Below are 15161 nucleotides of genomic sequence, written 5' to 3' on the forward strand. Positions count from 1 at the left end.
ATTAGGGTCACAATCTCAAATTCATAAACACATTTTCATTCCTTTTTCCAAATGATCTTGGTCTCCATGGACAGAAGTCAATAACTTGACAAGCGTCCAGTGAAGAGAAAGGAAGCCTACTGAGAATAGCTGTGACATTACTATGGGTATGACCATCAAAGCATGAGGCTGTGTAGCAGAGCTCATAGCCCAGACCCCACTGTGAAGTCAGCTGGGATCCCGGGATGTGTCTTGCAGCACTTCCTAATCAATCAATGCTACACCCCCAGCCCCACACTGGCCTGCCCCCATCCTAGCAATCAATGATATAGCCCCAGGCCCACATCATTCCAATGACCCTCATTTCACCTAGGAGCCTCCTGCAGCCTCAGGGGGTCTTTGCCTCCTCTGACCTTTACCAGTGCTGCAGGGAGGAGAAGCAGGGAGCAGGCTGATCCATTGCTCACAGTAGAGGGGAGTAGGATAACCCTGAGCTGCTCTTTCTGCTCAATACTGCCCTCTCCCCTTCGTTAAGGATGGTGTCAATTGCTCCCTCCCCCACTTCTACCCCAAAACAGCTCTGGCCCCTGATGGGAGGGGGGACAACTCTGTCTGACACCTGCAGCAGCCCTGGTTGGCTTCTATTCCCCAGGAGGTGGGCAAATGGGGAAGGCAGCCAATCAGAGGGCTTTCCCCTGCGCAGGATTTGAAATTCATGAGAGCTGGAACCCAGCTCCAGCTGGGGCCAAAATTGTGTCACTGGCCATGAAATCCCAGGCGTTGGCTGCTATGCTAGGAGCGCTGCAGTGGTGGAGCAGCAACCCCTGCTACAGATCCCAGGATGTTGTGATTGAGGGCGGCAGCACCTACAGGAGGAGCAGGACACATCTCCCTCCAGGACTGAAGTGATGCAAGTGCAAGGGGGTGAAGGCAAATGCTATTGCATAGGCTCCAAGGGAGATGGGGCCCAAGAAGGAGAGAAGAGAGAGATAGACCAATAGCTAAACATGCTGCATGACAATAACTACCAACGAATATTAGATGTGACTGCATTTCCCTTTCTGACATGGTGCCATGGGCAGGAAAAGGCTATTGCAGTAAACTGCTGCTGGAGCGGAATCTGCTTGCTGTTTGGTGGAGGCCGAGCAGAGGCTCTTGCTGATGTGACCATTCCGGGTGGTCCCTGGACGCCGGATAGAGCTTGGATGCAGTGATCTCTGCTCTATATGTCTCTGGTTTTCCCATCGGTTTCTGCACTATGTGAACTGTCATTTAAAAAAAAAAAGTTTCTTGCCCCTGTAGCAGTAAAGGAAACCTTCCAAATGTGGCACCTTGTAGTGATCTGTGCCTGGGTCCATACAGACAGCTTGAATCAATCACTCTCAGATGGGGTCTGTGCCTGAGTAAGGCATTAAATCTGAACCTGGTGACTACAGAAATTTCTCCACAGTTAACAATGGCACCTCTGATCATTGCAGCAGAAACGTCCAGCCTATTGGAGTTGTGGGGAAAGTCCTCACTGGTACCAAATTATAAAGAAGAAGAAAGCAGAGACCAGGTGTGCATCTCCAATAATGAGAAAATTTATTGACGAGAACTAATACATATTCAGGATATGGACCTGGAGAAAAGCTTCATGGAAGGAAGCATCAGGCCTAAGTTCAGGTAAAAATGACACACGTTGTCATGGACCCCTGTGATTAGAAGGGTGAAGTGCAATTAAATGGCCCTTTCTGTGACTGAACATAGAGGAAAATAGGAAACATGATCACTTGTTCATTGTTCACCACAGTCCTGGAGGAAAAAGCAAAGCAGAAACATCAGTGAGAACAAGGCAAACACAGAATTCATAGATTCTAGGAGAGCATGAATTCAGTCTTGAATACTGTGTACAGATGTGGTTGCCACATCTCAAAAAAGATATATTGGAATTGGAAAAGGTTCAGAAAAGGGCAACAAAAATTCTTAGGGGTAAGAAGCATCTGCCATATGAGGAGAGATTAATAAGACTGGGACTTTTCAGCTTGGAAAAAAAAACCTAAGGGGGGAATATGATAGAGGTCTATAAAATCATGACTGTTGTGGAGAAAGTAAATAAGGAAGTGTTATTTACTCCTTCTCATACCACAAGAACTAGGGATCACCAGATGAAATTAATAGGCAGTAGTTATAAAACAAACAAAAGGAAGTATTTTTTCACACAACGCACAGTCAAGCTGTGGAACTCCTTGCCAGAGGATATTGTGAAGGCCAAGACTATATCAGGGTTCAAAAAAGGAATTAGATAAGTTCATGGAGGATAGGTCCATCAGTGCCTATTAGCCAGGATGGGCAGGTATGATGTCCCTAACATCTGTTTGCCAGAAGATGGGAATAGGCGACAGGGGATGGATCACCTGATGATTACCTGTTCTCTTCATTCCCTCTGGGGCACCTGGCATTGGCCACTGTCAGAAAACAGGATACTGGTCTAGATGGACATCTGGTCTGACCCAGTATGGCCATTCTTATGTTCTTAATCTCTTGACCTCTGGGTTAGGGGCCCAGCTCACTTCTGCTGCACAACTATATTGAGGGCAGCATTGTGAAGCTGGACCAAGGAATCCAGCTATTGGATACATCTGTAGCTCCAACAGCCCAGCCCTGCAAGTAGCAGCCAATATGGTGTAAGAATGCTGCATTTCCAGGAATTGAACCAGGGCCTCACATATCAGGTGATATTTCTCCCACTGAATCAATACTCCAGCCCCAAGAATGACGTCAGTATGAGCCAGCTTTCTCTCCAGAAAGCATTTCACTGATTCACTGGCTAGAAATGGGATTTCCATGAGTCCCAGCTCCCTGTGAAATGGCCAGGTGGGTACCTGGAAGAGGCAGGCTTTAAAGGGCTGATTAGAAAAGCACTGCATTTTGGAAGATGCTAGCGCTTATATAATACTCTTCAGCCATTTTCCATCAGTCTGATTTTATGCACTTGGGCTCCAATGCTGCAGAGGGCAGAGCTCTTCCTCGGAACTACTGAGTGCCCCCAACTCCCATCAATTTTGGGAACTTGGCATCTGGCAGGATTGGGCTCTTACATGAAAACAACCTTGTCTCCCTACTCTTTGATCAGGCTGGTGGAGACTAGATAACCCTAACCTACAGGAACTTCTATCAACCTCTTTACCCCACCTCTGTGCATCTACTCAGTGCAGCTCTCCATTTACCTCACCTTTCTTCTTGCTCTCCACTCACCACCTTCTCCTTGTATCTGCTCAGTGTCTCCAGCTCTCACTTACCTTTCCAGGCTATTCAATGCTTTCAGGGGCAGCTTCATTGCAGAGTGACTTGTATTCTGCAACAGCATGTTCGTCTGGAAGAGATGGGAACATTCCCATTGCAGTAAGAAGTCACTCCATCTCTGATGCCCATCACACAAACCTCCCCGCCTTGTGGAGTATCCCTAATCCATAGAAGCTCAGAATGTATCTCTTTGAAATCTTCCCAGTTCTAGTCCATCACCTATTCCACATTCAGCACATATGGCCTGAGCCAAAGCTCATTGAAGAAAACAGGTGTCTCTCCATTGACTTGAGTAGGTTTGGCTCAAACCCCTATTGAGTTCCAAGGACCTCATCAGCATCCCAATTGTAATGGCCCTCCATCAGCTTTAATAAATGCAGTGACACTTCCCCCCACTTGGTGTGTGGTCTAAACAAAGCCCTCCTACCTGTTTCATAGTAATCGTAGATCAGCACTGAAGCTGGTTTGATGTTGGACACAGGAAGGTCTTGTTCAACAGAGAAGGAGAAACTGATAGTCTTCCGTGAGACCTGGGAATGTGAGGGACAGAGATGGGCATCAGCTTTTGTTCATAGAACGCTGACTCCTCTGTAAAGGGTCAACCCCAGGGACTGCTAAGCTGTGGTGGGTTCCCAACACACACATCTCCTGTGTGCATGATGCACTCCAGCCCTGGCATCCATTATTTACCTGCCTGTATCTGTCATTTTAGAAACAGTCTTAGAGAGTTTTTTAAAAATGTTATTGGTTCCAATTTTCCTCTCCTTCTTGTATTGCTGTGATCCTCAGTCATCATGAGTCCCAATACACAGGGCTCAGAGGAAGCAAAACCAACTTCTAAATCCCCAATGGTCATGACATTGAAGTCTAAAGTCTTGTAGTCCCTCCAAGCATAGAAGTGAGCGTGTGCATCCAGGGGCGGCTCTAGGCACCAGCAAAGCAAGCACGTGCTTGGGGCAGCCCATTTGCAGGGGCGGCAGGGATCCAGCCTGGGAGCTGAGAACCAACAGAGGGCCCTGGGAACTGTAGTTCCTTTGTTAGCTCCCTGCCTATAGAGCCAGCCCTNCCCTCTGACTGCCCCCCACAGACCCCAACCCATCCAACCCCCCCTGATCACCCCCTCCCGGGACCCCTGCCCCAACTGCCTCTCAAGACCCCACCCCTTATCTAAGCCTCCCTTCTCCTTGTCCCCAACTGACCCCTCCTGAGACCGCCCCAACTTCCCCCCTAGAATCCCACCCCCTACCTATCCCCTGACAAATCCCCGGGACTCCCATGCCTATCCAACTGCTGCCTGTCCCCTGACTGCCCCCACAATCCCTGACCCATCTACCCCGCCTTCTCCCTGCCCCTGACTGCCCCCACCGAACCTCCACCCCATCCAACCCCCCAGCCCACTTATCATGCCACTCAGACCAGCATGTCTGGCTCCACGCAGCGCCAGACACACCACTGCATACATGCTGCCATGCTTCCCCGCGGAGCCACAGCCCCCCCCAGCACCTGCCTTCCAGATTTGAACACCTCAAAATTCAGGAGTGCTCAAGCTCAGTTTGGGCGGCTGTTACTTCATTTCTCCCAAATCAAATATACTGATCCACTGTAACTTGCTGTAGAAAAAGTAGGATAAAATTGAGCAAGAAATGCTTCCCAGTGGTTATTAGGACTGGAATTGCTATTTTCAACAGTCATTGCCTTTTTGTTTGTTTGTTTAAAAGGAAGACAGTGATATTTTATTGGCAAATTCCCCATAGAAAGAAAGAGTGGAAGAAAAGAATAATAAAGGCACCTCAACTTTTCCTCATTTATGTAGGACAGTCTTATAATATGCATCCAGATATCTTCCAGTCACACAAGCTGAAAATTGTTCCACTTTTCTGCAGTTCTGTAACCATATGGGAACCAATCCTGTCTGTGTTCTGTGCACATGTAAAATTCATGCTGAATGACCTGCCGTGGGAGTGAGTTACCAGTGACCCAGGGCTGCAGCGGAAGGAGGGTGCAGGTGGGGGAGGGGGGCAGAGAGCCCAGGGCTGGGGCGGCAGGAGGTGTGAGTGGGTGGGTGGGTGGGGAGAGCCCAAAGCTGGGGCAGCAGGGGGGTGCGGCGAGGAGCCCAAGGCTGGGACGGGGGGCAGCCAAAATTTTTTGCTTGGGGCGGCAAAAAACCTAGAGCCGGCCCTGTGTGCATCCCATGGAGAAGCTGTAAACACTCCCATTGCTAGTCCTGCAGGGTCTCAAGGGAATCAACTTTAAAGATGCGACATTTTTTTCTGACTAGAAAAGCTGCTTCTGTGGCAGGACTGTGTTCTGCTAGCTCCAGTCCTGAGGCAGGTGCAGTTTGATTGGAGGGAAGGTGGAAATTCTCTATGTGGCAGGTGTGAGGAGAAGGAGCATCAACATTTCCAGACCAGATAAAATTAGTGCTCCATCTTGTGCAGTATCCGGTCTGTGCTGGTGACCAGCACCGGCTGCTTTAGAGGAAACCCCCTAGTGGAGCTGTGTGCACACTGGGGAGGTTGCTCCATGGCCCCCAGCAGTCAGTGTCTGAAAGGAGGAAACATGTTGTGTGTGTTTTATTTTGAATAAAAGAACAGGAGGCTGCTGGAAGCTGCTGAGGGATTTGGAATGTTAGAATAGTTTCAGGGTAGATGGATTAATGGGCAAAGGTGCATGATCAATGCAGTTTATCACACATATGTGGAGTGGCTATGCATGTATCTTCTATGCAAAATTAAAACCTGCTAAACCCAAACCAAAGAATTGATTTTCCATAACTCACACTCTCCAGATAGAAGAGGACGTGGTTTTGCTTGGTTTCTACCTGCATCACTTTCTGATCCTCACGAAGCTTTAGATCAGGAAATGTGGGAAACATTAAAATATTAATAATCACTGAAAGCAAGACACCCCAGAATCTGCAGTAAATGACTGAGCCAAAGTGTTATCTAATGGATAGCATGGGTCAATAAAAATAATCACTTGATAGAGACCCAAGTGTGTAGTGGCTTTGTCAGGAAATGCACATACCTAAACAGTTATACAGGAGACAGTCAGTTTGGAATTCCAGTTGGTTAATCTAATCCAGTGATCCTCAACCTTGTCCATATTAGGACACCTCCCTCCCCTGAATCTCACTCCCATTTAACCAGGCTCTATCTGGGAACTCCGTCCAATTTAGCAATCTAGGAAACAGGGTAGTTGTGACACCCTGACCCCTGCTCAGGACTCCTGGAGGGTCTGACCCCCAGGCTGAGAATACACAGTCTATTCAAGTGCTACAGACACATTAAAATCCCTCAGAAAGTGTTTTCTCAGTGCTAACCAGGCCCCCTTTTTTATCCAGTCCGTGTTGTAATATTCTGTAACCCCCTCTTCCCCTGAGGTGGCTTATTCATGTCACTGCCATTCCTTACCTTTTGCAGGGATGAACTGACAGGTACGAAGCCAGAGAGCATCTTGACGTCGATAATGGCCATGTTGGAGATATTGCGTTTCCCGGCATAACTGAAATGGGAAGGACTGGGTCACTCTGGACCATGAATGTGGAGGAAACACAATGACACCTTCGGCTCCAGAGCACACACAGCCTGCAAAGGCCTTTTTGAATTGCATGTAATTGCTGATCATTTATTAACATGGAAGAGGTGCGGAAATGACCAATGATAGATGTCCAAGAAGGGGACAAGTATCCCCAGGGAGGGACAGTTGTCTGGAAAGAGGGGGTATCCCTGGGATTTGGGATAAGGGTCTAGCAGGCCAAGGCGATTAGCACCCTCAGGTATTTTACACAGATCATCTAATAGCACTTTAATATTTATAATCTGTTCTTTCAAAAGCCATCCCGTCTTAATCAGCCAGTTCTTGTCATCCAGGCAACTGAAGGGAGGTTACCTGGTTGAGAGGATGATGTCAAACTTTGCCCGGAAACTGTCTGCGCAGGAAGCATTTGCCGTCTGCACTGAGAGAGAGAACCCAGAAGTCTTATTGGGAAGAAGGATGTTGTATCTCAGGGTTGTCTGGAACAGATGAAAAATGGTAATGAAAATTAGAAATCAGTCTGAGCTATTGACCCACCTGTTGTGGTGCCTCGCAACCCCTTTTTTGCTCCATGCCTGGAGAAATCCTGACTGAATGCACCAATTCCCCAAGGGTAACATTTAGTGACTGGAGAACTACTTCAGCAAACCACCAAACTGCCAAGCTTTCCATCAGTAACATTAAAAGCCTTCCCTTCCCCACAACTGAGGTTCCATCCAGCTGAACAATGTAAGGAATAAGTGTGCCACCAAGTGGCCAGACAGAAGTGTGGAGAAAAAACATGTTAATCCCCATTAGCCTTTTGATCTGCCTAGGGATTTATAGGGTTCTCATCACCAATGTATCTGCATCTTATAAACTCTATGAAGTAGGGAAATGCTATCACTGTGACCGAGTAGGATATGTCTGGATCAGATTATGAATTCTATTGTACACTATGTGTTGAACTCTAGTCTGGACTCCTGCAAGGATAGCCTGTTGCATTGCATTCCAGACAGCTCCTTTCTGAAGGCCCATCATCAAAGTCATCTGGAGCTACTGATTCTGAATGACTGAACTATTGGTCCAACCCCGTGGAACAATGGTCTCTACACTGGGCCCACAAGGGTAGGGGGCAAGCATAACTGGGGGATCTGGAGCATCTCAGTTCGAGCACATGGCTCAGAGTCATGGCCCTATTTAAGAGCAAGATTCTGCTCTGCAGGGACCCATCCACTGCAACATGTAAGAAGGGCTTGAAAGAGAGAAGGCAGGAGAGAGTTTCAGGCTAAGCAGAGTCTGACAAACCAGGGACTTACAGAAGGGATGAGATCAGACTCGGGACAGCGCATCTCAGGGCTTCTGTTATTCTTAAAGATCTGTAATTCTTGAATGCTTTAAAAGTAAAGCCACGATGGGTAAGAAACATCTTTGCTAAGTCTGTGTTCCTTACTTTCCTGCCAGAGTCCCAGTAGAAGCCCAGAGACCATTAGCCTAGTTGGGACTCTGATGGAGAATGAGTAAGCAACTGGGAGGCTTGAGAGGTTTCAGGATCCAGGGCAGCTGGATGGCAGCACCCCATATCCCAACAGATCTGAGCTTCTGAGTGTGCTGGGGAGTCTCAGAGCTAGAAACAGTGACTAGACTCTACCCAGATCCAATTGACTTGGATTGGGCCCTCTCACAACAATGATTGGGCGCACTCACAACAGACTGATGCCTATACGGAGGGTACTGCACCAGGTTGTAACAATACCCATTTTACAGACGGGAACTAAGGCACAGAGAGATTAAGTGATTTGCCCAAAGTCACATAGGCAGCTTTGCCAAAGCCAGAAATTCAACCCAGATCCCCTGAGTCCAGTGCATTGATCACATCACCATTCTTCCTCTCATTGATTGTGTTGTCTGGAGATGGCAAAGTAGGGTTCAAAGTTTGTTCACCTTTAGTATGATGTTTGTCTAGGAGGATCCTTTCACCATGACTAGCACACTATATGGGTTAAGATTCAAGGTGCAGCCACTCAGCAGGAACAAAAGGGGCAGTGCTATTCCAAATGGCTTCTATTGTTAGCCTCTTGGCAGCTGCTATTTTAATGGATGAAATGTTTCTAAAGAGAGGTGCACAGAATTTTGGCCTCTCAGAGTTAGCCATTATAAACTATAGCAGCTCTTTGGGTTTTTTGACCTCATAATGCTTGTGTTCCCAGTTCTGGCTGCATCATATGACATTTTCCCCACCCATTCAATGCTGCACTGCTTCACTAGAGCGTTTCCTGTGGACCATCCTTGTCGCAGTGATTTACTCAAGGTCACTCTGTGAGTCAGTGGAAGAGACCGGAAGAGGACCCACGACTTCTCCCTCCCATTCCTGTGTTGCAGTCCGAAGACCACAGGTTAAGGACTGAATTCTGATGTGTTTTCTGCCAGGGAGATGGGTTCCTCTGGGAGGATGCAAATCAAAAAGCCCAGAGTGAAGCATGTGAGAGCTAGGGACAAGACATGGTCAGTAGAAGGGAACTGGCTCTGGGATAGACTGCCAGAGGAGATCAGGTGAATACATAGCCTGACTATCTTTAGGAAATCCTGCAAAACCTTCCTCTTTGGAAAAAAAATCTTTCCACCATAGCAACAGTGAGACTCACAACACTGATGGTGCTCATCTATCAAACATCTACCAAACAAATGCCTGCAAAAAAAAAAAATCTCTGAAAACATCTAACAACTTTACCTATCCAACCACTCAAACTAAAACATCCCAGGCAGATTTTTACCCCAAATAGGAAGATTGCTATTGATTTGACATGGAACCAGTTGGATAATACAAAGATGGGCAGTAGTATAAAGCCCTATGACTGACAGATAGACAAACCATACTCCTTCAACTGGAACTCAAGTTTTACAAATAAAGAGGAGGATGTTTGTGTGTGACACATGTCCAGTTACCAGTCATCACCTAAGAAAAACTAATCACGTGTGATACAGAGAAAAAACACCAAGGACCAATTCTTTCTTTCTTTCTGAACTGGACTTAAAGAAGTTGATATATTTGTCCAAAGAGTCTTAAGAAAAGAAATAACAGGGGAGGTAGGAAGGAAGGGGGAGAGAGAGAGACTGGACAGAAGAGAGGGACACAAAAGAAGAAAGGCTGTATTATGTGCTGAAGAAGCCACACACTGAAGGGTAGGGTGAGCACTTACCTGCACAAAGACACATCCATTGCCATTCACTTCCAGGGTATAATTCCCTGGGACATCAGGCAGGGAACTCCGCTGCAACAGTAGTCTGTTCTGGCTATTCACCTCAAAGACCTTCTCAAAAGGCTTGCTGGAGCTGATTTTAACTGTGTTTTGGCCGTTCTCAGAGTAGGTTGCTGCACCATAATCAGCCAGCGCTTGAAGAGCAATAACTGTGTCCTGAAAAAGTGTAGAATAATTGTCAATTACAGACACACTGTGTTGGGATACTGCATGGGGTTATTAAACACATGGTTCCAATACAGACCACAGTCATTTCACGGCTCACAAGATTTCAGTGCAGATGAGCCCAAACCCATCCCAGTTCATCTTGGAAACTGAGTCCTGTAGAGCATTAGGGCACACCTCCAGAACGCTTCAGTGCACCAGGTGTGTCTGATAGCAAATCATACACACATCAATCATAGGCTAGAACCAGGGACTAAAGGAATTCTCTGAGCTCCTATTCATGTGAAGATCTAACTGTACCTGTTACTATTCAATTGCTGCCATGTGACTTTCACCTTGGCACATTTAGAACCAGATTGTCTTCTGGACAGCAGAACTCAACTCTAATGTTCTGCTTCCCCAGCAGGTGACATTTACACACACATCATTCTGCAAAGAGCTTAGGTGCATTGGCACTTTGTACGTAGAGGTTGAGGCTAGGGGTGGCAGCTGGCAGGGTGTGGGGAAGCCCGCAATCCCTTCATAGCTGTTATTCCAGCTTTTGGAATAGGGCCTGGACTATCTGTGGGAGAAAGTGACCAATGGATCTTTTTAGTCACAGTCCTATTGGCTCTCTCTCTCAATCTCTAATGCAGCTGGCTTATGTGAGCAGCGGCCTGTGATTTCCTGGGCGTGATTAGAGGGCAGAAGGTAGTTGCTGTACCTGGGTGGAAGAGAAACCCCCATTGGGATTCTGCTGTCTGATGATCCACTGCACAATCTGTGAGGCGAATGTTAGGTCCTTTTGAGCCCGTTTGGGTTTGTGGAGCACTGCCAGAAGCACATAGCTGGTCATCTCAACCTCAGCAGAGGGGGCACGGGAATAGAAAGAGGGGAATGTTTCTGCAGGGGGCTTTACCGCCCGTTCCCAGTGCACTGAGCCACCTGAGAACAGAAAGGAGATTGTGAAGAATCAGAACAGCAGCTTAGTAATTAGTAGTCTGTGCTGCCATCCAGAAGCCCCAGTCCCAGTCTCTTTGAGTATGTCTTCTTTTGGTGGCATGTACAGTACAGAGACAGATAATCCCCCTAGCATAGATATAAATAGTAGAGCAGGCAGAGAGGCGCTGCTTAGGTGAGTAGAGTACAGACATGCTTGAAAGCTGTGGGTATGTACACAAGTACTTACCCTACACAGCTTTCTACTTGCTCAAGCTGTGCCTCTCCCAATGTAGTGTTCCAGTGCCTCCCTGCGTCTGGAGCATTTCCCCACTTCAGGGAAAGACATAGGCAGTGTGAAAAGGTTCTGGCAGCAAAAATGGCTCTGCCAGCTACCCACTTCTGGTGCTTTTCCTCATCATAGTGAAAGGATCCAGCTGCAGGGAGCGGCATCCCCCCCACCCCACCACCACCAGAAACTTTCACTGACCCATGTAACTACACAGTACAGTGTAGATGCAGCTGCTTTTCACTGTGGCATGCAGCTGCACACACAGTACACAGCACCAGCAGTGGTGTATAGTGTAGACGTAGCATTTCTTTCTCCAGAAGGTTGGGAGGACCATGGAGAACAAACTCAGTGCTCTGCACTCCAATAGGAGATATAAATGTTTAGGTCTCAGTCCTCTGGCCAGATTTGGATGATTTAGTTGGGGATTAGGTCCTGCTTTCAGCAGGGGGGATGGACTAGATGACCTCCTGAGGTCCCTTCCAACCTTGATATTCTATGATTCTATCTGCTTATGTACACTGGTGTAACTCCAGAGAAACTCCACTGGACATAGGAACATAAGAATGGCCATACTGGGTCAGACCAATGGTCCGTCTGGCCTAGTATCCTGTCTTCTGACAGTGTACAGTGCCAGATGCTTTAGAGGGAAATGAACAGAGCAAAGCAATTATTGAGTGATCCATCATCCCTTGTCATCCAGTTCCAAGCTTCTAGCAGTCAGAGGTTTAGGGACACTCAGAGTATAGGGTTGGGTCCCGGCCCATATTGGCTAATAGCCATCAATGAACCTCTCCTCCTCCTTTTTCCTACCCAGTTATACTTTTGGCCTCCACAACATCCCCTGGCAATATGTTCCACAGGTTGACTGTGTGTTGTGTGAATAAATACTTCCTTCTGTTCGTTTTAAACCTGCTGCCTATTAATCTCTTTGGGTGACCCTTAGTTCTTGTGTTATGAGAAGGAGTAAATAACACTTCCCTATTCACTTTCTCCACACCAGTCATGATTTTATAGCTCTCTATCTTAGCTCCCCTCCGTGGTCTCTTCTCACCTCTTTAATCTCACCTCATATGGAAGTTAATCCATACCCCTCATTTTTGTTGTCATTTTCTGTACCTTTGCCAGTTCCAATAAATCCAGTTACTCCTGATTTACAGATGTAAAGGAGGGAAAAATCTGATACCTGCTCCCTGGCTCTCTCTAGGACTTGGAGAACTGCAAAGGCTAGGTCTGGTGCACCAGGTACTAAATCTTGCCAGCTCCACTTCCTGATCACAGCATCTTCCTTCCCTGAGGTGAGCAGGAAGTCAAAGGCGGCTGGATTTGGGACTCTGAGGGAGATTGTTCGGTGCAGTCAAACCTCAACTATCCAAAACAAAGTTTGTTGAAACTCTCCATTATCTGATAGTTGGTTAAGTCTCCTGATGTTTCACTGAAGCTCTGGTCATGGAGAACAGAGGAACGGCTATGTCATACCTGCCCAGTGGTCCATCTCATCCAGTACCCTGTCTCTGACTGTGGCCAGAACCAGCCACCTTCAGAGGAAGGTACAAGAAATTATAGAGTGGGTAGTGTGATAGACCCAGACCAGTTGGGAACAGCAGAGTAGCAGAAGGGAGATATACTGGCCACTGGATACGTAGTTTTCTGTTCCCTGAGTGACCAGAGCAGGGGCTGCTCCAGGCTAATAGACCACCTGACTCCAATTAAGGCCCCTCTGATGCTATAAAAGGGCTCACTCCAGTCAAGCCAGGGAGCCAGAGGAGAGGAAGTGTTTGAGGAATTGGGAGCAAGAGGTGCGCAAGAAGCTGAGTGTGAGTAGGCGTACTGCTGGAGGACGGAGAAGTACAAGCGTTATCAGACGTTAGGAGGAAGGTCCGGTGGTGAGGACAAAGAAGGTGTTGGGAGAAGGCCATGGGGAAGTAGCCCAGGGAGTTGTAGGTGTTGTGCAACTGTACCAGGAGGCACTCTAAACAGCTGCAGTCCACAGGGCCATGGGCTGGAACCTGGAGTAGAGGGCGGGCCTGGGCTCCCCCCATACCTCCCAACTCCTGATCAAACACAGGATGAATTGACCTGGACTATAGCTTCTACCAGAGGGGAAGGTCTCTGGACTGTTTCCTGACCCACAGGGTGAATCTGTGAAGCGAGCAAATCCGCCAATAAGCGCAGGACCCACCAAGGTAGAGGAGGAAATTTGTCACAGTAGTTATGAAATAATCTACCCATGAAGAAGTTTCTTCCTAACCCTCCTTGGGTATGGGTAGTCTTAAACCCTGAAATATGACAATTTAATCCAAACAACTTTGTTTTTTTTAATCCTACCTAATGTAACTGTGGATATTCTCATGGTCCATATACGATTCTGATTTTTTAATGAATCTTGATAAGTTCTAAGCCTCAATGGGCTCTAGTAGCAATGAGTTCCATGTACTAATTATGGGTTATATTAATAAGCATTTCCTTTTATAAGTTTTCAGTTTGCTGCCTTTCAATGTCATTGAATGTTCCCTTAGTCAGGTATGAAAAAGGCGGAACAGGAGCACACAATCTACCTTATCCATATCATTCTTTTATTTCTTCTTTTTCTGTCTCTGCTTTAAATACTCTTTTCAATCTATTTTCTAATGGAAATCATCCCATTCTTCTGGTTGGTTTATCTCTGAACCCCTGTATTTCTGCTAGATCCTTTTTGAGACGAGGAGGACCAGAACTGAACACAATATTCCAGCAGACTGCTCTGCAGGAGCAGTTACTCATCCATCTGGCCTTGGGGATATTGGGTTAGAATGCAATTATATTTGTGTGCCACAAGCTGTCACCCTTGCTACAGAATAGTCACATAAAAAGATAAGACAGATAGATTGAGAGAAAAGGCTAGAACTAAAGCAAGAGAGACACTTGTCCCAGTTCTCTCCTTCCAGCTACCCTTGATTTGCACCAGTGAAAGGGAGGTCAGAATCAGGCCCAGTAAATTCTCATAATTGATAACCAAAAAGTTTGGTGTCAAAGTATTACATAATATTGCACATCTGCATGCACCTATTTGCACAGGAGGAGGGGAACTTGGGAGGCCTGGTTGAGGTAGGGAGGTGGACATGACAGTCAAAGGCTCCATCAGTATGTGGAGAGGAGGGTTAATCTGGGTTGTGTGTTAAAAACAAAACCACAGATCTGCTCAGCATCTCCATTTCAACTGGCCTACCTATGGGCCTGCCTATCTCCCTATGTATTTCTAATGAGTGAAACTCCATGACAAATAAAGTTACCATGGTTTCTATATTTGAACACAAGAATTAAAGGTGGCAGTATCATCTAGGTAGGCCCATCTGCCATCAGTGCTAATATCCCAGAAAAACTAGGTGACACTCACCGACTTTCTTAGCTGATTTGTCCAGCTCCTTCAAGAAGAAGTCACATTTCCCCTCATTGCCGACCAGGCAGAAGATATAGGCCAGGAGTGCCTGGATGTAAACTTTGCTGATTTCCTCTCCAGATGCAGCCTCCAAGCAAAACAGGCCATTTCGGACCACGGGGTGCTATAAAGAAATAAATTAGATCTGTGTGTGTGTGTGTGTGTGTGTGTGGGACGTACATCTTCACACAGACAAATATTTCTGTTCCAGAACATTCCAGGCTCACTTTATCTGGCCACCATCACTGCAGTGAACATGGAATATTCTAGGTCCAAAGGGACTGCAGAAGGGGCAGCATGACATCCCTAAAACAAGGATTTTCAGACTAGG

The 15161-nt window shown here is 46.9% G+C and overlaps 1 protein-coding gene across 1 annotated transcript in view; it reads right to left on the reverse strand.

The window, feature by feature from the left end:
* Positions 1-1527: 1527 nt before the first annotated feature.
* LOC117885165 (ovostatin-like) overlaps positions 1528-15161 on the reverse strand; it is a 53866-nt gene continuing 40232 nt past the window's right edge. Inside the window, exons 28-36 of the mRNA XM_034786369.1 lie at positions 14789-14954; positions 10909-11129; positions 9981-10196; positions 7156-7280; positions 6678-6768; positions 6044-6112; positions 3692-3794; positions 3261-3334; positions 1528-1773 (exon numbers count right to left, since the gene is read on the reverse strand). Of these exons, the coding sequence (XP_034642260.1) occupies positions 3270-3334; positions 3692-3794; positions 6044-6112; positions 6678-6768; positions 7156-7280; positions 9981-10196; positions 10909-11129; positions 14789-14954 (1056 nt within the window). The 3' untranslated portion in view covers positions 1528-1773; positions 3261-3269. The remainder of the gene's footprint in view (positions 1774-3260; positions 3335-3691; positions 3795-6043; positions 6113-6677; positions 6769-7155; positions 7281-9980; positions 10197-10908; positions 11130-14788; positions 14955-15161) is intronic.

Source organism: Trachemys scripta, chromosome 1, assembly GCF_013100865.1.
Source record: "Trachemys scripta elegans isolate TJP31775 chromosome 1, CAS_Tse_1.0, whole genome shotgun sequence".
In the NCBI taxonomy this organism is placed as follows: domain Eukaryota; kingdom Metazoa; phylum Chordata; order Testudines; family Emydidae; genus Trachemys; species Trachemys scripta.